The following is a 26,807-nucleotide window of genomic DNA, read 5'->3' on the forward strand; positions in this document are numbered from 1 at the left end:
TGTGGTGTAAAAGTTGCTTTTCTTTCAAGTAAGACTGAACATTTTCTCTCTGACAGTGACGCGTTTTTAAACCGGTGGATTCAGCATAGTTTCTCTTTATTGTGTGACGCAGCAGGCGTGCACACTGTCAAGCACTGCATTCAACAAATATCACAATATATTTAACAAAAAACAAACCAAAAAAAAAAGGTAGACTACAGTGGAACAAGACTGGAGATGAGAACAGGTTTTGTTTTCTCTGGTGTGGTGTTGGTCAGAAGCTGGTCGTCTCCCCGCAGGTTGAGCTGTCACATGGTGGACCCCCCCCAGCTGTCTGCTTGTGATGATGGTCCACACTGTCTCTGATGCAGGAAACTCAGTGGATGGAGGAGAGAAAAGACCAGCTGCTCCACTCATATGCTGTCCAGCTTCTTTAACACATATGGAGCTGTAAGCAAACACATTATTAGACTCTGTTGAAGAAGTTGGGAGAGATTTAAGAGCATAGTCTTCTCATTGTGGCTTAGTAGGTGTGCATCATGTGTCATTTATGACATTTTTAATTTTCTGTGTGTTCAGGATAGGGACTGTTGTAAAAACCTACATTTCGCTCTTATGTATTTTAGTGCATTAAATAGTTCACGTGCACGAGGTGACCAAATATGAGCTAAATACCTCGTGAAGCCCTCTTTACAAATGTCAGTGTTTTTAGTATCTGACTAAACGTCAATGTCACCTGTCTGTACTCACTGGCTCTGAGAAGAGCGACGTAAATAAGGAAGTTTCTCAAAGACGAGATCACGTCCTGTCGCATTTTCTTCCTCATCTCCTCTGGGTCCATTTTAGGTCCGAGTCCTTCCAGTTTGAACATCGTCGCGGTGGTTTTACCGGGTTTTCTTCTTCAATTCGCCTTCGGTGGTGGGGGGAAAGAAAATCACCGCTTCGGGAGCATGGATGAAATAATCCAAACCGGAAATACGCAACAACGGAAGTGATGTAGAACGACAGCACGCACCGAGGGACAAATTGCACGGACATGCCAGAAGGTAAAAATCAAATGTAATAAATGTAGTAGTCGATAAGAATTTTAATACAGAACCATGATATGAGGCGATTATGAAAGATTGTTATAATATGCAATATTGTTTTACTTGTTCGAGTTTATTTTAATATGTAAATAACAAATCCCAATTATTATATTTAAATACTCTGGTTGTATATTTGTATGATCCGTTTTCTTAATGTAGCTTATGTACACACTCTTCTGCTAGCAAAGAGAGGTAAAACTGTAAATGTAGCATATTAAAATTGTCCTATCCACTCTAATTTAGCATTTAAATTGTTACACATTTTAAGATGTCTGTAGCAAAGAGCTGAAGACTGATATATTTAATTGAGGACAGAAACAATAAATAAATGTATATTATTAAAATATATTATGACCAAATCAACCCACTATATGGGACACTGGGGAAAAATGTACACTGAGCCCCCACTGACCCACTGTTTCTGGTAATTTGGTTAAAAACAAATTGATTTAGGAACATGCACCATGTAAAGTCTGAGTTTAGTTTGAGTTAGTTATTGACCCCTTTGGGATCCTGACCCCTGGGGGTCTGGTGTAGTTTTCTGCTTGACCCAGGTGGTAATTCAGCATCTGTTTTGGTGAATCAAAAGGAAAATGTTTTCAACAGAAAACATTTTTACATTATTATTATTATTATTATTATTATTATTATTATTATTATTATTATTATTTGATGTCACTAACTGACCTTGCGGAGGAGGGGTGGGGGTCCTCCGGGCAGACAGCGGAGGAGGAGAGACGAACAGAGGGAGGGGGTGGGTTATTTCTGAGCTCGTGGCCAAGGATTAGGGAGAGAACAGTCCCAGTACGATGACAGCATCCAGCGTATAGCCAAACCCCCCCGCTACACACACACATACACACGCACTCCACATCACCACCGTCATCCGGCCCGAGAGGACGCCGCGGATATTTCTGGGAAACAAAATATCGTTTCCCCTCCGCATCACTGATTCTTTTTTTTTTTTTTTTTTTTTTTTTTGAGGGGGGGAGGACAGCTCTCCCAGACTCCCGGTCCGTCTGTCTCCTTTTCAGAAGCACGAGGTGAGTTTTATCGGTATTTCCCGGTGTTATTGTCTGTCTACATGAAGGAGCGCCCGGCTCTGTGTGCGGAGGCGCCTGCACCTTGCATCCGTTCATGCCATTTGGACTGATATTTATCAGATCGAAATGAATAATTTAACTGACGGTCGTTTTCACTAAGCCTGCAGGCTACACCCGTGTCCCTGTATGAGGGAGGCGATGGAGAGATTTAAATCCGATTAACATTATAAAGGAAGCAACAAAAGACTGACCTTTTTTTTTCTTTGTTTAGCCCCCTGGTTTGACTGGCATGGCTGCGGCCACTGATAACTTAGTGTCGGACCAGATATTGATTGTTCTTAAGGGCATTTATAAAGCATTTATGAGCAATGGACAGGGTCGATATGTGGCTGGTTATTTCTCACAACCTGAATTCATAGATCCAGAACAGAATTACAGTCAAAATCCAGCCGGGCACAGGCTTATTCTTGTGCCACATTCATTCAGCATATTCGCAAACACATGTCTTACGCAGTGATAGTGGACATCCATGCTGTCGTATGCGCAATGAAATCACCGTCACTGGCTAAATCCTGACGGATCAGAGGTGGTGGTGGTGGGGGGATGCCAAGAGTCTGGGTAGTAAAACACGCACATTATGAATGGGCGTAGGCGATGTGTGTGCAGTCACCCTGGGACAGTCCCCCCCCCCCCTTTTTTTCTTGCCTTTTCTCATATCCTTTGGCCAGCAGCAGCAGCAGTAGCAGCAGCAGCAGCCTCTTCGCCTGCACTCTTCCGTGCCGTGCCAGGCATGACAAGCGCAACACAACTAGACCGGAACAATGCGTTTTGCTTTGCTGGGGGGCTTCATTTAATGCATGATGCAGTCTGAGCATAGAGACATCACTTAGGTTGATCACTGAGTGTTTTTTTAAGAGCATCACGTGAGTCTGCTTGTGGTTCACACACAGGGATACACACTTAATGAATGGATGAATGAATGAATGTCATTTTGGGTCCTGTGAAGTCTAGCCTGTGTGGATGCTCAGTATTTTTTTCTTTCACTGAGCATTTTGTGTGTCTTGTGTGTGTGTGTGTCTTTGCCTGAGCTGTGCCACCGCTGCAGGCCGTTGTGCTACTATGACTCAGGGAAGTATGCTACAACATGTGATGGCAGTTGCCTGCTCCGAGGTCATTCTGCCAGAGGAGAAACACAACGGGCAAAACTCGCACATCAGGAAAGACTTGATGCCTGCTGCTTTGGCCTGGATCTGCTCTGCTGACTGCTCCTCTACCCCAGTTACTGCAGCCAGCCAGCCATCCACTCCCTCTCTCTCTCTCTCTCTCTCTCTCTCTCTCTCTCTCTCTCTCTCTCTCTCTCTCTCTTCCTCTTTGGTCTTAGCTTCATGTCTCCAGGGCAGGCTGTGTGTTGCTGGGGCTGGTGTTTGCTGCTCCGGCCCAACACCTTGACCAATAGATCATCCATAATTGAACCTGTTCAAGAATTTGATTCATATTGTTGCAGCTACTGGAAGCTGCTGATTGATCAGTTTTGCTCTTCTCACCAAAGAAATTCAATGAATTCAGGGGTTAGGGGTCACGTCAGTATATGATCATAGCAGTGAATGTTTGAATGGATGGATGGGTTGCTGGATACACTGCTACTAGCAGATATATTCATGGATATTGGAATAGATTTGTTCTTGTTTTTTTCCCCCTCGAACTGAACCAGCATTACTCCAGCACAGGAAAAAGGAGACATGACCTCATTGATGTGACAGCTCCATGGTGATGGCACAATTGACTGGCAGTGACTCCATAATTTAGGTTAACTCTTTTTATGAGCATACAGTACAGTAAAGCATAAAGAGAATGAAAAGCATCAGCCTTAAAAAATCATAAGGCCTAAGTAAATCACCAGATCCCTATAACCGGGTTTCCTCCTCTTCTATTCTCCACTCTAATATAAAATATTAAAGTCTTGCTGTAGCTATATGTAACTATTATTCCAGAGCTCAGAGGCCTATTGTAGCTGCCGGCTCGCTGGCTGCACTCATATTACTTTTACTTAAAGATAAGACCTGCATTGTGCAGCTTTTGAAGGATCGCTGAGTTGAAGGAAATTGGCTCAGATGGCAACAGAAGAAGTGAGGCAGACAGTTTTTCCAGACTTGCAACATCTATCATCCACTAACATCCAAAGGCTTTCCTCAGACATCAAGATCTTCCATCTCTCTCTCTCCCTCTCTCTTGGTCTTGCTGTCTGTCTCTCTCCGGAACCATCAGAACCATTGATAGAGATCTGTAACACAATGCAGTGCACTATTAATCTTCAAAAGACCCATTATTTAATAGTGCGCTGGGGAACTCAAGCCTTGCCAGGTCGGTGATGAAAGGGGAAATGAAATGAGCGGCGCACGGTGAGCCCTGTCTCCCTAATGCTAATGGAATGAGCTGACAGGCTGAATGAACAGGAGATTGTGATTGTGTCTGGAAGACAGGTATCAGCGAAATTACCAGAAAAACACAAACAAGCAACAGTGGAAATCAACAGACAAACAAGCTGTTGTTTGACAGTTGGCTGTGACAGGGAGTGTAAAATTCATTTATTTAACGTTTAATCATCACAGGGACAAGTCCGCAGCATAGCAATGCCATATACCACAATATATATAATAGAGCTGCAATGATTTGTCGACTCATTGATTAGTCAATCATCAGAAATTCAGTTGGCATTTCTTTTGATTAACAGCTTTGAATCTCAGTTTCCAGCTTCTAATATGTGAGTAAGTAAAGTGAAAATTTTTGAGTTTTGGACAAATCAAAACGTGAAGACGTCACCTTGGGCTTTTAGAAATTGTAATGGCCATTTTTAAAAACCTTTTTCTGACATTTTATTGATCCAACAATAAACTGATTAGTTGAGAAAGTCATCAACAGATTATTTGAAAAATAATCATTATTTGCAACCCTAATATAGCATATTTATAAAGCCAGAGTTTGTTTACACCTGTCTCAATGGCCCTTTATACAAACAATACAACAAGAAAACAGGACAATATAAAACACTAACAGTTATACGATAAGACTGAGAGTCCATACAGCCGTGAGCCATGCTAACAGCTCTATGAAGCTGTGGCCTATTTACAGCAGTGCTTTCAGCTAAATGAACATCAGCACGCTAACATGCTCATAATGACAATGCTAGTGTATTAGCTTTGAGCAGGTATAGGAGTGATGTTTACTATGTTTATCACTTTAGTTTAGCATGTTAGCATGCTAATATTTGCTAAGCAGTAAACACAAAGTACTGACGCTGGTGATGGGAATATAATTACTTCTCCTGGCGTTTAGATGTTAGACGTTAGATGCTAGACATTCATGGCAATCTATCCGATAATTGTTGAAACAACAATTATCAATCTGCTAGTGGCACCAGAGGAAAGGTGAGGGGATCTCAGACGTCATCAGGATTTATAATCTCCTACTTAAGCATTTGTGGTTATGTTTTGTAATTAGCAAATTTAATGAAATGATGCTTAATATAATGTCTTAAGAACATGGCAGTATTGAGATCTAATCAGCTTCCAAAGTCTTACTGCTGACACAGCTTGTGGCCATGAGGTTGCACAGTAACTTAAATGTGATAAGATTGTGAAATACATTAAATTATTTGCAGCAGAGAACAATACAACTTTCTGATGAGTGTAGATGAAGTTAACTTTGCTCTCCTCATTTTTATGTTTCACAGATTTTATATGGGAATCAATCTACTTCTTTATATCTGTCTGTTTACTATCACTGTTCTTTAGCACTGATATACCAAGACAAATTCCTTGTATGGCAATCAAGTCTGATTCTAATTTGATTCTAATACAGATATTTTTCTTCTGAAATCTGTTCAACAAATTGTCTGTTAACTTTTCATGTAGATTTAACTTTCGACAAAGCTCAACCAGTGAATCAAAAGCATGACCTGTCTTCATTATCCACAGCCTTTCTGCAGAGAAACATGAATCTCTGGAGTATTTACTGTCTGCTCTGCTTGATGCTCGTGACATTTACAACTTTGCATTTATGAAATCTGAAGCAGTCCAGATGCTTCTCATAAACATAAATCACTCTCACCTCGAGCCATCCAGACATTCACACTCGCAAAACATCCTGCCAAGTGTGCTGTTGTTGGACTGAACGTACACGAGGTCTGTGTCCAAACTTTGTTGGCAGCGCCTGTGAGCTGAAATGAATTGTCGAGTAGCTGAACCAACCCCTGCTGCTGCTGCCTCATGTGGTGCAGCTGTATCCGGTGTGTCGTATTCGGCTGATGGGGAGAATGTGTGTGTGTGTGTGTGTTGGGGTTGGGGGGTTGGGGGGGGGATTGGGAACGAGATGTCAGTAGTAGCCAACTGGTCCTTTCTAAATAAAAGCTGCCAGTCAGCCATGCTTCTGCTGGAGTCTGGTTACCGATTGTGTAATGCTCCACTTGCAAATCATATTAAGTCCTGTTAGTTGTGAGCTTGCTTGTGTGTGTACGTGCATGCCAGTGGTGTGTGCTTGAGTGTTTGTAACTGCATTAACAGATTGTCCCCAGTCCCGAGTTTGGTCTTCATTTAGCAGCGCGTGTGGCTAAGTGACAAGAATTTAAGTTTATTACACTACATTAGACTGTCATATCCATTAGTTTGGATTATGTTATTTAACAGGGACAGCAGCTGTATCTGGACATGTTTTTTCCCCCCAACACTTCATGTCCTGATGCAGCTTCTCCGGGCCCCCCAAATCCAGGTTGGCCTGACCTCAAGTGGCCCTCCCAGGTCTGGCCCCGGCAGCGTTAATTGGGCTGTTTTCTTATCCAGCTGGCTGAGCAGAAGCTGCCAGTTCAGCACCACCTCTCAACCCCTGAGGAGAGAGCGGAGTACTTTTATGAACTGCGTGTGTTCTCATACCAGGAGACAGGATTGAATAACTGACTGTTTTGTCCGAGACAGAGAGACATTGTGTGGGAAAATGAGCAGAGAGGCAGGAGAGGTGGGTGGGGGGAATTGTCTCAGAGACGCTGAGACAGAAGGACTGAGACCTCATTACCAAACAGCACACATTCATACACATATTCTCCTTGTACAGTGACAAATGGAGGAGGGGTGTGAAGGTGTATGGAGAGGGTCGGGAGGGAGAATGAGCGAAAGGCCGGATGGACCGTGAGGCCTGCTGATGAAGCTGTGTGTGCGCTGGCAGCCTGGGGACTTAAGGACACAACAGCAGAGGATGGGATTCGCGATTAGTATTGATTCAGAACCAGATTAGGAGCAGACTCATCACCAGCCTCGTAGACACACAGGCTTTACTGTCTTGGATTTGAAACTGGGATCAAATGGAGAGTGCTGTCACATCATTAGAAAGCTGGCACAATCTCTTCATTTAAAGCAAGTGAAGAGGACAAATGGTAACAGCAGGTTTTCTTTTTTTTTTTCTCTCTCTCTCTCTCTATTCAGTGACTGACCATACATCAATGTCTGCTGCCTGGCTTTGTTTGCTCTTGGTTAGAGGAGAAATGCTGCATCCTTTCTCCCCCCACTCCTCCCGGTGAACTGACTCCTTTACATCTCACTGTAGTTACTTTTGTTCTCTCTTTTCTTTTCCTGCAGTTTTACTCCTTCATTTCTTTGCCGCTGCCCTCTTCACCCTCTTTAAAATTCTCCCCCTTTCCTCCTCCCACTCCCTCCAATATCCTGTCTTTTCTCTCTTTTCTTTGCCCGGACTAATTCTCTTTTCTGTATCCCTTCCCCTTTTCTCAGCCTCTCTGAGTCCCCACCCCTCCCTCCTCACCTCTTCAACCCCCACACGTCTTTCCTGCGTGTCTCTCTCTTCTTCTGCGCTCCGCTCTCCTTGTTGCCTGCGCTGGCAAAAGTGGCAGAAGGAGGCGGTCGGAGGCCGAGCTAGCTGCATTAGCCCCATGCATTATTCATGAGCCCTGCAGTCTGTGTGGGTCTAGGTCTTCTGCTGGCTTTTTCACTGGGACGCGCTGGGCCTCGTGAAAGAGCTCTGTGTGCGGGATGCAGGGCCTGATGGAAGAGCTGCACAGATGGGACCATCAATTCCTTGATTTCTGCTCCCCTCCTCCAGATGAAAGCGCTCGCGGAGTGAGCGTTTACTTCACAGATCAACATTCAAGTGCAAAACGAGGTGGTTTCCTTAGACGAGATCAAGAATGTTTATTCAGCGTCTCTCCTAATTCAGCAGCCGGGCTTTTCACAACAAAGCCGCCCCCCCCGGTGTGTTTTTCCTCCCCAAACCAGAGGCCAGCTAAGGTTTCAGCCAAATCTGCCCTGATGTTCATATGAAAGACTTGTCCTCTTTTATTATTGGCCAAGATCTCTGTCTGCCTGGCAGCATTTCTCCCCTCCACCGCATCAGGATTCACAGGCTGTCCTCTTTGCTTTTAGAAGCGCGCCCAGTAAGAACTGTTAACTGAACTGGGTGGTATGAAATTTTAATTTAGACAACCAGACTGAGATGGAGTGCCTCGTCTCCACATTGCCATGTGCTCTTGAGGCTGCAGAGGAGTAGAGAGAGAGAGAGAGAAAGAGAGGGAGAGCCTTGGGGACCAGAGGAGGGGCCTCTTGGAAAACCACAACCACATAGCTGGTTTGGACTCACATCTGCTTTGCTTGACATGCTTGCGTGTTCACTCTGAAAATATCAACAACTGGAATATGGCTCCTAGAAACAGGTTTAAAACTTCCAGGGCAGCAGCTTAATCAGACTTGATAACTGTTCGTTTCACGCTCCGCTCTAATTAGAAACCCGCCGTGTGGGATATTGCATCTTGTTTATGGGTTTTGACAGGTCTCCCTGATAGCATTCGCTCTGCTCTGCTCTGCACAGGTGGCAGCACCAGACTGGGATTGGCCCTGATGATCACAAGGACCCCCCTTCCACCTCTTTTCAGCCAATCCTGGAGGGGCCAAAGAGCTGATGTCTCAGAGGGTGAAAGGGTATTTGTGTTCTGGAGTCCTGAAGAGACAAGCCACATCACGGTGAGTCACGCTCTCACAGTCTTTAGTTAAAATGTGGGACATTGCTGCCGCTGTCTGAAAAACATGAGGACAAGGTCTGAGCCTCTGAAAGTGTTGGCTTGAGTTTCCTGTGGGCAGAATACATGTCGTATGTTTTCCTGCCTTTCCCAGAAAACTACCACATGGAAGTAATTTTCAATGGCTTGTTTTCAGGTAGAAAATTCAATTTGTTAAAAAATGTAAGAATTTCATGGGTCAAACCATCTGTGCTACACATTCAGCATGTTTGGCTGTGCTTTGGTAAAGTTGTTAAGGATGGGCTGTTACTTTGAAGAGTGAGGGGAGTAAACCCCTTGATCAAGTGCTGAGGATGTGCATGTATGTTTAAAAAAAAAAAGGCTGGCGGCTGCTGCTGCTGCTGCCCAGAGAGACTGTCATCGGAGACGACTCCCTGACTCGGCAAGGACAGAGAGAGAGGAAGGAGAAAGTGAAAGAGAGAGGAAAAAGAAAGAGGGAGAATGACAGCAAAAAGCATCATCTGACTCTGTACTGACTGCAGCACATACAACAGACACAAGCACACATATAACCACAAGCCTGTGCAATAAAAAAAACATGATATCAAGGGAATGGAGTGGAGAACAGTCTAAGGAAGTCTCAGTTAGGAGTCCAAACATGTATCGTGATCTCTACGAGGCTGTTGCTGTTTCTCTCGAGTGTGTGTCAATAACGAACACTCGGGTTCCTCATGCGCAGCTGTCAGCTACCTAGCCTCACTCATCCCTCCTCATCCAAGTCAATCTGCCTCAATCCGTATCAGCGGGAGGTGCTAAAGTGACACCCTGATCAGTGTGTGGGCCCGTGCAGAACTAGGGCCTCTAATCCTCTTAAGGGACAGACCTACACTGCACGCTTTACTACTACTGAGCAGGGCTAGTCATCTCTGGCCTACAATCAGTGATCACTTCAATAGAGATGAGATGAAGTCCTGCTGTTTTAGCTGCTGATTGCCCCCCCCCCAAGAAAAGGCAAATTCATTTTGTTTTCTATCTCATGAATACGACTTAACTCTCCCCTATTGATTGCAGTGCAGTGTGTTTTGTTCCCACATAACTCAGCTTAAAGTACAGTAAAGTAATTGCTCTGTAATGACTGTATCTCCTCATTTATTGGACAAAGGGATGTTTCAAAATGGCCCAGACGATGGTGGCAGATCGCCAGAAAACTGTTGTGCTCCTTTTCTTGACCAAAGTCTTGGCTTGCAGAAGTTTCCTCCATATTTCAGAGAGCTGATCAAACTAAGCTCCCAGCAATGCTGGCTGCTGAGGCCGAGGTGTGGATCATTAGGGTTCCAGGAGCACATTCATCATCGTTAGCTGAATCGATCAGGTCTGGGTCGCGACTCTTCCCATTCCTGCCAAAGTTTCCCCCAACCCACCCACCCCTGTTTTCTCTGCCTCATGGGGGTCAAACAGTCCAGTCAGCAGCAGCAGATGGAGTCTATCACAAGACAACAGTAAAATAGTGTCTGGAAAACCATGAATAGAACTTGAGTCACCCTGATGTAGCAACCAAATGACACAGCTACTTCAAATAATCGAAAACATTGGCATTTGATTCTGCAGCACAGCGCCTGCCCTCTAACACATCTTTGTGTTTCTTTTACATCTAACACAAAAGAAACACAAAGATGTGTAACAGAGCACCTCTCATTATTCTATAAGTTCAATGCCAGCGTATTGATTGGCTGACAGAAACAAAACACAGCTGAGGGGAGTCGTAAGTCTTGAGATTTTGGTCTGGGTTCAGTGCTGACCAGCTTTACCCCTCCCTGGGGTTTGACTGGTCCCTCCATCGTTCATTATGTCCCCACCACCACTCCCTTGTTTAAAGGGCAGGCTAAGCAGAAAAGCGCACAGCTGCAGAGCTGTAGCCAGCATGCAGATTGTAGCATATTTATGCAGAACTCTTTTTGAATTCTGCTCATTTCTGATGTTGCAGTTATTGTTGTTGTTGTTGTTGTTGTTGTTGTTGTTGTTGTTGTTGGTGAGAATCAGGTCATTTAGGCAAATGTGTGCGACATGTGTTGACACGCTGGCTAAACTCCACCCCTCTCTTTTTCTCCCTCAGCCTTTCACGCTCTCCGTTAACATATCTGATTATTCTCTGTATTCAAGGCAGGCTACATGCTCTGCATTTAATAATGGAGCAGATGAAATGCAAATGTGGCTGTGAGAACAGTGCTGGCACTGAATGCATAGTCCAACAAGACAGAGCTGGACTCTCGTTCCTAACTTATTTTCCCCCTCTGAATCCTTTCATCATCTTTCCACATCTCTTTTTCTCTCTGTGTTTTGATTCTTTTGATTTATGTCTGTAACTCATATCCTTCTCTCTCTCTCTGTCTCCTTAGATAAATGGAGGAGAAGGAGCGATGTAGGAGCAGGTCTCCGGCTCGGAGGGCCAGTCGGGTGCAGCAGGTGGTGGGAACAATAATCCGGCGCACCCGAGAGTCGCTTAGCAGGTACAGAATGGACATGAACGTAACCAGTGGCATGCTGGTTAAAGAAAGCCTGTGTTCTCTGGGTGAGAATAGATTTTGATGGGAAAATAACTGAGTGTGCAGTAGAAAGTGATGGCACCACACAGCCAGTAGTAGCAGAAAATTCAGACCCCCCCACATAAACTGCTGCGTCAACAAGAAATAAAATAACTTAGAGTATAGAAAAACTAAACAATCAAATTTGGGATAGAGATTGGAGAAAACAGCATCATCCACTTCTGGGCCTGCTGCCAAGTACTGGGGAAGAAGTGTGGGATGTGTGGTATATATCATTTAAAACAAAAAATGTAGTCGGACAAATGGGTGTTTCAAGCTGAGAAAATGTGCAGTTTTTAAAAAACAGAAATGGCTAAAAAAAGAGAAAATTGGAGGAAAAAATAAACTTGATTTCTCCTGTCAACACACACACCAGATCCCCTCCCCCACACCCACACATTCAGACACATAACACATACTTGAGTACATATACAAAACCTGACTGTCCCTCTCTCACACACAAACACACCCCACAGCGAACCACAAATATGCTTTCAAGAGCCCTTCGTTCCCTCGCTGTCCGCTAAGTGGTTTCTCATTCTCAACAGAGGAGGCGATGCAGAGGAGGCTCAAAAAACTCCCCATTAGTCAGTTTTGGGGTTGGAAGAAAAAAAAAATTTTTTGACCGTGTCACGACCAGCTGACCAGAGCATGCAGGATTCAGGAAGAGGATGTCACTATTACATTTAAAAGCAACATAAACCCATACAGATATTGTGTATTCCCAGAGTGCATTTCAGCTGATAATGGATAAGAGTTTATGTGAATGTGACCTCTGTTCTCTGGCTCCATTTTTGAGAAAGTATACAGGAAGGAGTCATTCCTATGTTCACCAGATTTATATGGTACATAATGGAAACATGACAAACGGTCCTGTGTTCCTCAGCTCTGCATAACACGTAATGGTAACCTGAAAAAGATGTTCCCTGGCTCTGTATGGGCTTAATATGACAAGAGCTGTTGTGGGAACTCATCAAAAGGGTTTTCTGTTCCCCAGCTCTTTCCTGTGGCTCTCACTATAATAGGTCTACTCTTGAGGGAACTTGGATGGGTTGGGGGTTGTTGTGTTTTTATGTCAGTTTAGAGGCCTTGCTCTATTGAAGAAAAACTGGTCAATATTTATTAATATTTATAAAATATGAATTGAAACATGTCAAATTTGACCCCAACACAATAGGAGGGTAATGTAACATATTCAAGCAAAAACACCAACTATCTGCACATACCAGCTTCTTCAGTCTGAGCATTTGCTGCTTCTTATGTTTTATATCATTATAATCTGAGTTTCTTTGAGTTTTGGACTGTTCACCTAAATGTGCTATTTGAATATGTCACCTTGGGCTAAAGGGACTTATTCATAATTTTCTGACCTTTTACTGACATGATGACTCCTCTGTTAATCAAGAAATGAACTAACTAATTAGTGCTGAAGATAATTATTTACAGCCTAAGTTCAAATAATCAATGCAGATTGATTGACAGGTACGCAGCTTTCGCTACTTTTTACAGTCAGTTACTACCTAATGAACAAGTGACGTGAAAGAGAGTGAGGAGTGTTGATGGCGGTGAACAGGTACACAGGTACCTGGTTAAGTATCTCACCTTTGATTTTCCTGAATTTATCTGTTGATGACAACAGTGTTGTAGTCCCCACTCAGGCAACCTGTCACCCTGTTTGACCCCCTCAGAGAGCGGTTGCTAGGCGATGGGAGGTCGCAGCGCTCCAACAGTCTGTCCAATCAGAACTTCCAGGCCAAGCTGACGCTGCAGATCACCAGGGACCCAGTCCTGGACAGCAGCACTGGACATGGCTTCACCCTCACCACAAACGCTCCCCTGCTGGTCAGGGACGTCGCCACAGGTACACGGGGTGGCGTTGGTGTGTGTGTGTGTGTGCGTGTGTGTGTGGATGAGTGCAATTTGTTTCTCTGCTTCCTCTCCAAATGGCCACCTGCTTTATGTAACTCTCTTTGTCTGTCTGTCTCTCTCTCTCTCTGTCACACACACACACACACATACACACATCGACTCTCTCCTGGCATTCAAACTGCAAGGCATGGTGCCAGAGAAGCCACGGAAACAACAGAGCCACCTGCTCATCCTTTCTAAATTCAATCACTTTTCATTTAGGCAACTTTGATAGGGGGGATTGAGAGAAAGCGAGAGAGAGAGAGAGAGATGCTGATCCATTACTTTTATGTCTATCCTGTAAAATAAGCTGATAAAGGCCCTGAGGAGGGTCCCACCCTGCCACCAGCTCTGTAATTGCTATCTGATGCCAGTGAGAGAGAGAGAGAGAGAGGTGATAACAGAAGACAAGATTTGATAGACAAGGAGGATGCCAGCAGGAAGACCCAGTGGGGAATAGACAATAACCAAAGTGCAAATATGACCAAAGTGAGCAGAATATTGAGTGTGAAAGTGTGCAGAGCACAGGGAGGGAGGAAGGACTGGTGGGGGGAGGGGTTACGCCTTTGGGTGTGGGAGGATTCAGTTAGGTCTTGGTGGTGAGAAGGTGAACGTGAGAAGGAAGTGGTGGATGAGGAAGAAGGATGGAAAAAAAAGAATGAAGGGAGGGGACTCGAAAAACCGCAAAGATCAGGATATTGGCAGAGCTGACATGAAAGCTCGGCAGGAATGGGGGTGGGGTGGGGGGGTGGGGGTGGCTGGCAAGAGAGAGAATGTGTGTGAGTGTAGCCTGTGTGTGTGTTTGTGTGTTTGTAAGCTCACAGAGCAGTGTGGCACGCCAACAGTGGGTCAAAAATCAGGGACAGACGGGGCTTTGCCAGGCAGACCGGGTGTGTGAAAAATCTGTGTGCATGGGCGTATGTGTTTACGCATACATACACTTATATGTGTGTATGTGTGTGTGTGTTGGAGTAAGCTGAAACTGCTGTGCCTCAGTCGTGCTCTCTTGCCTGAAGACAAATGAGTATAAATAACTAGAGAAAGCAGAGCAGAGCCGAGCTGGATGAAACCCAGAATAACTGTAACCCCTCACATCCTGGAGAGCTCAGCTGAACATTGTTGAGTCAGCCATGTTGAATAACCATGTGTGTCATTCTGTGTGTATGTGTGTGAGAGAGAGAGAGAGTGAGAGAGATAGAGAGTGTGCCTACATCTGTGAATATACAGTATCCCCCTTTTATCTGAACTGAAAGTGCAAGCCCACGTGGGTTTTTGTTTTATGCAAGCGCTCACTCTTTTCTCTTGTCATTGTGTGTGTGTGTGTGTGTGTGTGTGTGTGTAGGGAGTCCTGCAGATGGGATACTGTTCCCAGGGGACCAGGTGCTGCAGATTAATGATACAGTGCTGGAGGATTTGAGCACAGAGCAGGTGGAAAACATCTTAAGGTGAAAACATCTATCAATCTATCTATCTATTCAGAATCACTCTGTGTGGACTGTGAGAAAACCAGTCTAGTATTAGGACCAGTGAGTCTGGTCCATCCAGTGACTGAATGCACTGTCATAGTTGTTTGGTTTGTGGACTGCATTTCTGAGAGCGTGTTTGGATGATACATGTGTGAGTCTGTGTCTCTGTGTGTGAGAGAGTATGAGAAAGGCTTAGTAAGTTAAGGGCAAAGGTCAGAGGAGAAAGTGCTTACTTGACAGCTGGACAGAAAGATAATGATCTCTCTCATGTGCATGTACATATCTGTGTGTTTGGTCTCGTGTGTTTCTGTGTGTGTGTGCGTGTGTGTATTTTTTCTCTGCACAGGGACTTGGAGGATTGTATCAATGTGACTATCCTGCGGCACATGACAGTGAGTACAAAGAAGACATTGATGACCTTCTGTCAAACACACACACATTCACAAAGAGTCATTACACCATTCCCCATTTGAACATAAGCTCTCTGTGTGTTTCCAAGCATGTGACTATAAGCTCACATCTTCTGACAGGATTAACTGCCTTTACATTGCTCTCAGATTGTGATGTGTGAATGTAAACAAGTGTGTGTTGACCCTTTGATTAAGGCTGCGGCTGTTTGTGTCTCAAAGTTTTGCTTGTCTCAGAATGAACTGTGTCATTGCTTCAAGTTTGACAAGTGTGTGTGTGTGTGTGTGTGTGTGTGCACCATATCCCTCACATAATGGCACTGGTACGTGTCTTTGTGTTGCAGAATCCCAAGTCATCCATCATGTCGGCAGAGAAGAGAGCTCGTCTGAGGAGTAATCCAGTTAAAGTGCGCTTTGCAGAGGAGGTGGTGGTCAACGGGCATACTCAGGTGGGAAAATCTTACTTAACGCAGAATGATGGCTGTTGTGAGCCACAGATGAGTGATTTCTCATTTCTAGATCTCTTACGCCTTTGATTCGTCTTTATTTGGTGTTATTTTCTAAGCTGTCAAAGTTGCCTTTTCCTCTTTTAGCTCCTCTCGTTTGATATTGATTCCTGTCTAGCTGCGCTGATATCTCTCACTTCTCTCCACCAGGGAAACTCTCTTCTCTTCCTGCCCAACGTCCTAAAAGTCTATTTGGAGAACGGACAGACCAAGGCCTTCAAGTTTGATAACACCACCACCGTCAAGGTAATTACTAACAAGGATGTCAGTGCAGCAACAATTCTAACCTTCAGCATTTGAGGAATTTGGACTTGTATACTCTGACAGAGATCCTGTAGTGAAAGGTTAAAATTTCAACCTTTAACAGGCTACAGCAGCTACACTACTTGTTCACATGGGATGAATCTTGAGTGGAAGATGTATAACTGGATGATGCATCTTGCTAACGGCCCGAGAGGTGGCCGCATCACTCTTGGGTGGTTGACATGTTTGTCAATACCAGAGCACTCTATGAAAGCCAATGAGAAGAAACCTGCCATAAGTTATTCTCTATCACATCTCCTAGCATATACCAAGTTTAATACACTGGACATACATATTTCAACAACAGGAACAAGCCACAATTACATATAAAATAATAAATAGATAAAGATTGATAGAGATTTTTGCCTGACCACATTTTTGTCCTCAGAAGATCTGATGAGATGGCCCTCTCAGTATCATGAGACCAGACATGAGTGGATCTAGTTGTGAGAGGCTTTCTAGAAACAAGTGGGTGTATTTTGTAATAAAAGCATGCCACGAGTTATGCTGTGATTGCCCCAAGGGTGGCAGAGAGTGGGTCGACTGTAGCTGTTATAGCCATTCCTAATAATGATGGAATAATACAAAAAAAGATTTGATGAAACATTTAAAAGTGAGCAGAAGACCATGTTGTGATAGCAAATCTTCACCAAGAGACATTTGATAGAGTCAACCACCAGGCACTCCATGTCTTTATGAGCACATTATTATTGTTACAGCAGGTTTTGTATTTGTATTTCAGTTTGTATTCCCAGCCAAAGGGAAAATGAGACGGGGGATATCAGACTTGAACATCTGCCACCAGCAGACTGGGATGATGACATGTTTGTCTAAGGGGGTCTGAACTGTTGGTTTTTCACCATTCCAGGACATTGTTCTGACTCTGAAGGATAAACTGTCCATCCGGGCCATCGAGTACTTTGCCCTGGTGCTAGAGCAACAGTACAGCATCACCAAACTGCTGCTGCTGCATGAAGACGAGTTCATACAGAAGGTGAAGGAAACAATGGACACACACACATACAAACAAACAGTATTTATAGATGACTATTTATAGTAGGTTTTAATTTACTTAAGTTTAATGTGATTTGCAAGCATTCCAGTTACAGTAGACTCACTACAAATCAGCAGAGATGTAAGATGACTTACACACATCTTCATGTCTCTGTCTTTTGTCTTCACCAGGTGGTGCAGAAAAAAGACTCCCATGATTACCGATGCTTGTTCAGGGTTTGTTTCATTCCCAGAGACCCCGTGGACCTGCTTCAGGACGACCCCTCTACCTTTGAGTACCTATTTTTACAGGTCAGAGAAGCTAACTCTCTTTTCCGCAGTGCTACTTTCTCTCTGTCTCCTTTAGGCCCACAAGTCCAGATGAAATAATCATGAAAAAAAAACCCAATTCCAAATGTAGTTGTTTATCTGATGTTTAATAGATGTTAATCTGGCAGCTTGTGCTTGAAATCTGCTCCAAAAGACATTACAGCACCATAACAGAAACAGTGCCAGAATCAAAGCTGAGAAGTAGTTTGAAGTCAACAAACCTTGTTTTTCTCCCCGATATTAGTTCAAAACTGTCTTAATCTAATATAATAAAATGTATTACTGTGGCCTTATATTACCTGGCAAACATTTTGTGAGTTAAGAAAAAACTGGGTCATCTCCTGCATACAGATACTTGCTGTGTACCTCAGCCTTGACACTATATTTATATACTGTAACCCTGGATGAAAAGCCTCAAAGCCACAGGTTGTCTTTGCATATTATGAGTGCACAGTGAAGCACTGGGAGTGCCATGTCATGCTGATTTATTGTTCTGTGAGGAATCTTTGCTTCCTGTTGTGTTTGTTTTTGCTGTATAAATGGCAGTTTGGGTGTCCCAGTGTTGGTTTACTTACAGAGATGCTCATTAACTGTGTATTTTGCCATGAAGTGTACAGTATGTTGGTATATTGCACAGGTTTTCAGTTGTACATTGGCGCATGCCTCTTTGCAGTGTCAATGCATTACCCTGTGACTGTGTCTTTTTCAGAGTGTTGGGGACGTGCTGCAGGAGCGTTTTGCGGTGGAGATGAAGTGTAACACTGCGCTTCGCCTGGCAGCGCTGCACATGCATGAGAGACTAGATAGCTGTGGACAGACCAGGACCTCTATCAAGAGTATTACGTGAGTCATATGTATACATGTATTTGCGTCCTTGTCAGTTTAGGGTCAGGGTTTGAGCTTGCCCTACTGCTACAATCATTGTAAGTTGACTGGGATCAGTAAATGCCTAATCTATTAATGTGATGGGAAATGGTTTGTGTTCCATGTGTGTCTCTGGAGCTCAAAATGTATAAAAGCACAGATCATTTTCCTAAAGGACCACTTTAGATTACCATGGTCATATGCATCACTGCAGTCATAAATGCTCTGTGTATTGCAGACAGAGTTATGGTTACTCTTACAATTAAAGGGGCATTCAGTTAAATTGTGGCTGTTTAGTAACATCTAGTGGCAGGTGTGGGGAAAAAATACAATGTCAGCAGATATGTCAACTCCATAAAAGTTTACAAGCCCCGTTGTGCACTTACATTTTTAGTACAGTCTTTATTTGGTTTTACTGTGACATACAGATTTCATCTTCACTTTATGTTAGACAGGCTTGCTGATTACCTTCCACAGACAAGAACACAATGTTTATTGTATATGTAGAAACTGGGTGCTGGTCATTTGTCATGAGAAAGGCCGAGTGTGTTAGAAACATAATATCACTGAAGCTTCTCTTTAATAGCTAATTTCATCAGACAATTCCGTATTGTTTTTTTTCTTTTTCAGAGTCCCAAGCTCCCTTGTGCTTTCGAATGCTGCGCCATATTTAAACTAAATCAAGTGCATGGCGCATGTAGGGCACTGTAACTTCACTTCCAATTTTAGCAGCCATTGAAGTGGCGGAGTTCTTCATTATGTATCAGTGTGCTCTTCATTTCTCTGTGTGTACATGGTGATGACAGGAAGGAGTTTGGCCTGGACAGCTTCATCTCTCCCACGCTGCTGAGCAACATGAGGGAGAAGGACCTGAGGAAAGCCATCAGCTACCACCTCAAAAAGATCCAGTCCCTGCTAGAGCCACGCCAGAAGGTAGAGAGGGACTGATAGACGAGTGGGAGGAAGCATTGAGAGGTGTAAAGAGATAGATAGTGACAGTTTAGCAGAGGCTATAGGGCACTTTTTAGTTGACATTTACAGTGACTGCTAATCTCCCTGCAGTTTGAAGTGGTATCAGCGTGGGAGAAAGATGGATGATGGGTGGGGGTGGGTTAATTAAAAAGGAAATAGGTCTGGGGCTTGGGTAATATTTCTGGGAAAACAAATGGAGCATATTTCTCTGTGGAGAGTATTGCTTTGGTCAGTGAGTCAACCATGACATTTCCCCTGTTTTTCTTTCATTCTGTCTCTTTGGTGCCTGCCCACCCTGCTCTCACTGTTATTCCTCTCTCTATTCTATGTCCACTGTGGCACTGTAGGTAATATCTGCTACTCAGGCTCGGTTGGCCTACCTCACTCAGCTGGGAGAGCTCATTTCATATGGTGGACGATCATACACAGCTACGATGATGGTAAGGGTAAAGAGCCTAATGTGGCCTGGTGGGTCCATTTGCTTAAGCATATAACCAATTTAACCAAGATCCTTGTTTCATATCTGTCTCCTTCTCCTTACACTCAGCTTCAAGACAGGGAGGTGTTGGTCAGCCTGCTAGTTGGAGCCAAGTATGGGATGAGCCAGGTCATCAACCACAAGCTCAATGTGATCTCTACACTGGTCGAGTTCAGCAGCATCAGCCGAGTGGAGCTGCTCTCAGAGTCGGACAAAGTCAGCCTACTGCGAATCTCACTGCACGACATGAAGGTATGGAAGACACGGGGGTGCATAGACGTGGTCATCGAGATAGTAGGCTCTATTATTCATCAACATGTAGGCACTGACACAGATATGAAAATGGATATTCACTCACCACACTATGTTTGCGCTAAAGCTCCTGCTAGAGTAAATATAGGTCAGGGATTTCTCCTCCAATACACAAACAATATGAAGCCTCAGGGAGTGTGTGGTAGCTATATAAAGCTAATTCAGTGGTCTCAAAGGTGACTATCTCTCCCTCTTTCTCCCACTCCATTCTCCCTTACCCTGTGGCTTTAATCGCTACCGCTTTACCTTATCTTTCTGCAATGCCCCCCCCCCTCACAGCCATTTGCCTTACTGATGGACTCTCTGGCAGCCAAAGACTTAGGGTGTCTGCTGGGAGGCTACTGCAAACTCCTGGTGGATCCAAGTGTCAATGTCTTCCGTCTGGGGCGCCCAAAAGTGAGGGTGCACCGGATTCCTGCTGAAGAAGGTGTGTGTGGGAGGTTCGCCGTAATAGAGGGCGTGTGCTATGAATCCCTATCAAGTGAGCAAAAACTGTTTCACTTAAAATAATCACTTTCTGGCTTTGGCCTTTTGATAGACATTTTTCACATCACATGGTGATGTATGTCACCAGCCAGTACGGGTACGGATAAAAAAGCAAGTCATATTGTAATATCAAAATTTAAACACTACTCTGCTCTGCTAATGTGCTAACACATTGTTTTTCGGTGTTTGTCTGGTGTTTGTGTATTGTCCTGGTGTTATTAGGTTATGTGTCTCGCTGCTGTAGTGACTCAGATGACTCGACAGATGAGGATGACCCAATGGATTCTCAGAATTACAAGCGTCCAGACCCTGCAAGTCAGGACTGGGAAGAAAGGAGGAGAGAGGAGGAAGAGAAGAGGAGAGAAGAAGAGAGGAAAGAGAGAGAGGAGCACAAAGGCAAACAGGAAGTGAAGATAATAGTGACAACAGAAGGTAAGGAAAATGAAGGCGAAGAGGAAGGTGGAGCAACAGGAAGTGGTCTGCGCAAATTCAGTATTATGGATGAGGAAATGAACCTGGAGACCACCTGGTATCACACTGACCCACGGGTCACCAGCAGCTTCTCCAGCTTGTCCAGCGGCTCCTTGAGCGCTGCGCTGGAGGAGAGCAGTGCCACAGCTAAAGCCCCGTCTCACGTGGACACGCTCCGTGGCCAACGCACGGTCGAGGACCTGCCAAGTTTGGATGTTCACCACCCCTACCTCTTAGAGCCGAAACACCGCCAGGGACCCCTGAGACCCACCAACCTCAACTACCGCGGCAATGACAACTCTTGCCTTTGCTTTGCTGAGCTCTCCAAGGCCGATTTCCTCCCCAGCCCACCTGAGGCTACCAGCGATGATGACGATGATGATGATGAGGAGGAGGAGGAAGAGAGGGGAGTGGAGGCACTCAGACGCATCTCCAAGATCCCTAGCTCAAGAGATCTGAGAATGATTGACAGCATACCCTTTCAAAGATCACCAATTAAAAAAAAGAAAAAGATCCCTCCCAAAGTCCCTCTAAGGACAAGTTCAATTCCCGGGCACAAAGCAGGACAGACTGAGCAGCGCCTCTCCAAGGATGAAGAGGGTCTATTCCTGACACCTTCACCCAACCCTAAACCAGCTCTTTTGGTCAAGGAGACTGCCTCTGAGTCTGAGGATGAGTTTTTTGATGCACAGGAGAGATTTACTCCCCCAGTTCCTGATCTATCAGGTTTGTTCACAGCATGTTTGATTTGATTTATAAATAAAATGATTGAACCATGTCATGTCATTTTGAGAGGCTTTTAAATGCGATGGCAGTGTGACAATGCTGAGACATTTTTTGTGATTAAAGGAGGTGTAGGGAGGATTTTGTGTCTCATCTGTCCTTTTCTTTTGATTTGCCTCTGTATTTTGCAGATGCTGAATTGGCAGACCGGCGAAATGCTAATCGGTTGAGTGGTACCTGGAATGGTGTTCCAGCTGCCCCAGGGAAAGAGCCATCCTCCCCTCTTGCAAATAAAACCCAATCCTCTAAAATAAAGAGGGAAGTGGAGACACTTAAAGGGCCCACAAATAAATTTACCAACCAACAGCCCAGTCCACCAAAGCCATCTCAGAAACCTGAAGTCAAAGTCAAACCACCACTGGCACCGAAGCCCCAGCTGCCTCCCAAACCTCAGATCATTCCTCCCAAGTCCCCCCAGCACGGGAGATCGTATGCCCACTGCAATGGGGATGCCTCTGGACGTCTTTCTTCTGAACTCCTGGAAATGGAGCCAGACACCATGGAGTTCAAGTCTGTCACATCTGGGTCGGGTGGATTGCCTCTCTCGTCACCACTGATCACAGCGGTGAGGTGCAGCAAGCAACCCCTATCCACTGTACCACCACAAACTGAAGAAAAGGGGAAGAGGCAAGAAAACAGCCCAAAACAGAATAAAGATCTGAGGCATGAGAATGGAGCACATGTGATTTCCAAAGCAAACGTTTCGGATGAAAAGGAAACTCCTAAAGTTGAGCAGAAAAGCAATGGGACTGCCTTACCCCTAAAGAGGCCACCAAACCTACCCCCTATCCCTCGTTCTAATTCAGGTACAAAGCTAGCTCCCCCTCCAGTGCCGCCTAAACCCACTTCTCCCACCAGTCTCCACCCCTTGTCACTACCTGCTAGCTCTCCTGTCTCCCCTACGGATCCAAACAAAGGGATCTTCAAGGATAGCGGAAGTCCAAATGGAATTCATCCTTGGAGAAGCTGCAATGGCAGCATCCAGTCAGGACCCCGGAGGGTCTCTCTGAGCCACGAGAGCCTGTCACCCAAAAATACAGATGCACCTCTCACCCTTACCACATCACTCACCTCAACCACCTCTAAAGGTGTTGGGGGCCTAGAAAGCAGAGAACCTGGAAGATCTGGATCGGGATCGGACCTGAGGACTAGCTCCTCCAGTCTTGGAGGCAGGTTACCAGCCTCTGCCCTGAGAGGGAAGATCCAGGCTCTGCCGTGGTACATGACCCGTTCACAGGAGATTTTGGGAACTCTGGACTATGCCTCCACCAGCTCCATCAATGGAGACACATCTGGCTTTGGCTCTGGTTTGTCTGTAGCCAGCGGTTTATCAGACTTAAACAAAACCCCTGTCAAGGAAAAAGAGACTGTAGCCTCAAAATCAGGAGGGAAAGGGAACATTTTAGAGGATGGAGCTGAGGTTGTCATAGCCACCATCAAAGAGGCCCAGGATGTGACCTCACACATGAAAAAGGCCAATGGGACAAACGGCTCACACCCTAATCTGACTTTTAAAGAGAATAGTGCACACAGTGGCAGCGTTTCTTCGGAGCAGCCTCAGTCACGGCCCCACTCTGCTGTGGGGTTGGGAGGGGTGTCCAGCATGCAAATTGGGGGTGACTCACCAACCTCTTCACTCGCAGACACCACTCCACCCCAGCAGCACCGAGAGGCGTGTGGCTGCCGCACCGTTTACGCCAACTGTTTCAGCGGGGACACCGAGGATGGCGTTAGCTTTGATGAGGAGCTTACGGTTTACGAGTTCTCCCGCCGCACACGGCCCAAACCTGCCCGACAGCCACTTGTCCCTTCTCCTACGACACCTCCTCCAAACCCCAACATTTTGTCTCTGCTGAGAGACAACCCCCGCCCACTCTCCACTTTCTCCACCGCCTCCTCTGAACTCAGTCCCCTAGTTTCACGTCCCGTTTCCCCCACAACCTCTTTTGGTGGTCCTCTTCGTTCTCTTACCAACAAGAATTATGGCGGGCTGAAGGGAGGTTTTGCCTCCCTTCGTCAAGATATAGATCAACTTCTGCTGGTCTTAGAGAGGGGAGCACTTGAGCAACAGCAACAAGCACTAAGTCAAGACTCAAAGCAGGATATGTCAGGCATAAAAGTAGGGCCAGACTTAAATCACAATGGAACTGAGGACAGTACTAACCCAGCATCAGGTTCAAACTGTACTGGGACAAGCCCTACCACCATGACAGAGGCAGAAAGGAGTCTTCTTCAGGCAGAGGCTCGACGATTGGCATCTGGGTGTCAGCGGGCCACCCGTGTGGGCTGGGCTCCTGATGAAGCCCTACGTTCTTTATCCAACAGTTTCAGTGCTCTGGTTCAATTGTCAGCGGCCTGCCTGCGAACAAACCCCTGCCCGGGCTGCGACATGTGCCATAATGCAAGTCTGGTCCACAAGGACGAGGACGATGACAGTCAGGAGGCCATGGACAAGCTAAAGGAGATAGTGGGTCTGTACCGGGAGTTTGTCGGGGCTGTTGAGACAGCCGGAACCGGCAGTGGGGTTGGGAGTAAGAGTGTGGGCCTCACTGGATCTGGACAGGGTCAGGGGGAGGGCGACGGGGTGAGGCTACTGGCCAAACGCTGCACCGTGCTGATCTCGTCTGTATTCGCACTCACACAACTCTTCCGGACACGCACACTAGACACCTCGGACACGCCTGGCCACGTACCTCTCAACTTTTGACCTGTGAACTTTTACCCACTAATAACCCACTGACTCCGGAGGCTGGACAAGATGAAACAGCACAGAGTGAACTGGTGTGTGACCCCTGTGTTCTTGTACAGTAAGTGCCATGCACACCACAGCACACAGACATAAACCCACATCGCACACACCCACATGGAAACCACACACACTAAACAAAACCCTAAACAAAGAGAGGAAACTTCTCCTCTTCTTGGACGCATATGGACTATGCATTTGTACATACGAATTTTATAATTATCTTATAATTCTCTTATTTTATGATACAATATGTGTATGTATGTAAGGATGGATTACCCATGTATGTATTTATGTATTTATTTTTACAATATTTGCACCATGGTCTGTGATGTGCAGGTCTTTGGTGAAAAAAACAACAACCTATGGATGTCACTGGAATTTTTTTATTTTTCCTTCTCTTTGAGACAGTATTATGTTATCTTTTGCTGCTTTAAAGATTTCTCCACTCCACAAGGTGTAATCTGTAAATTGTCATTTTTCAAGTTTATTACTACAGTTTTACTGACAAAATGCAGAAAATATACTTTATCACACTTGCAAAATACAGCAACTAACGGATTTGTTTTGTATGTGCAGGGAACGCACCTTTTTAAGGATTTAGTTTTTCAAACATTACAGTTGCATAAACAAATTGGATACAAAACTATACCATTACAAAGCAGGGACAGCACTTTTGACTGTTACAGATTGCACCTTTTTATGAGACACATACCCTTGTGTAAAGTGTTTTTTCTAACCCTTCCCCTGGTCCTGACTGACTCTGAGTGAATGCTTCTTGGAAATACTCCCATTACCCAAATGTATGCAGTATTATAACATTAATCTAGTTTCCATCCAAAGGACACTTACATATATATTTTCTGGGAATGTGTGGAAAGGGCCCAAGGAGCAAAACGGGGGACCTTATTTATGTAGTTAAAAAAAAAGTTAAAAAGTTTTGACTTGGCACAAGGGTGACTGTTAAACTCTGTCCAGATGTAGCAAAGATCCAAAGTCTTAAAACACTGAGCCACAACTGTTCCCCACTACGGTTTCCTCTTTGGGCACACCACCTTATTAATAATATACTGACAGATGGACTGACTGCTGTATGCTGGGGTCAGAAGTGTAGATGTACATTTATATCTCTGTGTCCTATTCTGTCTCTACCTTAGTTTATGGCTATGCAAACATAAACCCCTCACCCCCCTCCCACATTCTGTATTCTTGTTTTTTTGTGCTAACATTAAAAACAACAATAGCTGCATTATGTTTGTTTGAATATAATGGGTGCTTTCTTTGTTTGGAATGTTGGCTTTTGTCTTGTTTCTGGAAAAACTTAACTGCGTTATGGATCGCAACGTTCTGCAAAGTTGCATGGCATTAGCATTTGTCAATATAAAAACTCCTGTCTATACTGATGTCTGTGAATTGTCGGTAAAAAGGATTACATTGCTTGATCAGTTTGCTGATGTACAGTGTTCACTAATCAGCTCGTCCATATCACATGATGCCAGCTCATTTGATGAGCCATCCGATTTGAAGGATTTATTCGAGCCACCTGACAACAGGAAGTTAATTAAGCCAAATCAGTCAGCAGTTGCTAATACAAATATGATAAGGGGATTAGCTGAAATAACGACTGCTTAAGTGTTCAGAGACAGCTGGTGAGGAGATAGGTAGTATATTTAATCTTCCAAATAGATGACTGAGGAAAATTTTTGTCAAGGTGGCTCTGATTAAAAAACATAAGAAGGTAGGATCTCAGAGCTTCCACTTGCCATGGAGGTAATGTCCAGTAGCAGTGTCCATCACAGCACTAACATCAAGACATACTGTATGTCTCAGGAGCATCTCTAGTTGTTCAATAAACAGGCCCAAAGACTGAAGAGTGCCTGTATCACCTGTTTGTTCTGTTTCTGTATGGTAAACTTGTATCAACAGCATTTCATATTCAAAGAGGACATTGTGTTTCTACATGAGCAGTCACTTTTCCGTATCCACATACAATGAAGTCGATGTACCAAGAAATGTATTGTTTGGGAATAAATTACACACTGACCTTAATAATGTTGGACGCCCCAGGTGTTTTGTCT

The 26,807-nt window shown here is 44.7% G+C and overlaps 2 protein-coding genes across 3 annotated transcripts; one reads left to right on the plus strand and one right to left on the minus strand.

Annotated features, from left to right (window-relative positions):
- Positions 1-79: 79 nt before the first annotated feature.
- On the minus strand, positions 80-958 carry tomm5 (translocase of outer mitochondrial membrane 5 homolog (yeast)). Its single transcript, XM_018699458.2, has 2 exons — positions 730-958; positions 80-427 (listed from the first exon to the last, which is right to left on the minus strand). Exons 1-2 carry the CDS (start codon positions 848-850, stop codon positions 393-395), a joined length of 156 nt encoding a protein of 51 aa, XP_018554974.1. The 5' UTR covers positions 851-958; the 3' UTR covers positions 80-392.
- frmpd1b (FERM and PDZ domain containing 1b) lies at positions 937-26,781 on the plus strand. 2 transcript variants are annotated; one of them, XM_018699448.2, is made up of 18 exons: positions 937-1,025; positions 2,052-2,110; positions 8,975-9,126; positions 11,519-11,629; positions 13,393-13,565; positions 14,955-15,057; positions 15,425-15,470; positions 15,830-15,934; positions 16,142-16,237; positions 17,163-17,288; positions 17,480-17,599; positions 18,327-18,460; positions 19,288-19,414; positions 19,801-19,893; positions 20,001-20,183; positions 20,523-20,724; positions 20,952-21,926; positions 22,115-26,781. In XM_018699448.2, the coding sequence occupies exons 4-18, from the start codon at positions 11,523-11,525 to the stop codon at positions 24,688-24,690; spliced, it is 5,166 nt and encodes a 1,721-aa protein (XP_018554964.1). In that variant the 5' UTR covers positions 937-1,025; positions 2,052-2,110; positions 8,975-9,126; positions 11,519-11,522; the 3' UTR covers positions 24,691-26,781. The 2 variants fall into 2 exon arrangements, with proteins under 2 accessions (XP_018554964.1, XP_018554967.1); XM_018699451.2 differs by lacking the exon at positions 937-1,025 and having other exon boundaries at positions 1,956-2,110; positions 20,523-20,670.
- Positions 26,782-26,807: the final 26 nt, after the last annotated feature.

This window comes from Lates calcarifer, linkage group LG8 (genome assembly GCF_001640805.2).
Source record: "Lates calcarifer isolate ASB-BC8 linkage group LG8, TLL_Latcal_v3, whole genome shotgun sequence".
Classification (NCBI taxonomy): domain Eukaryota; kingdom Metazoa; phylum Chordata; class Actinopteri; family Centropomidae; genus Lates; species Lates calcarifer.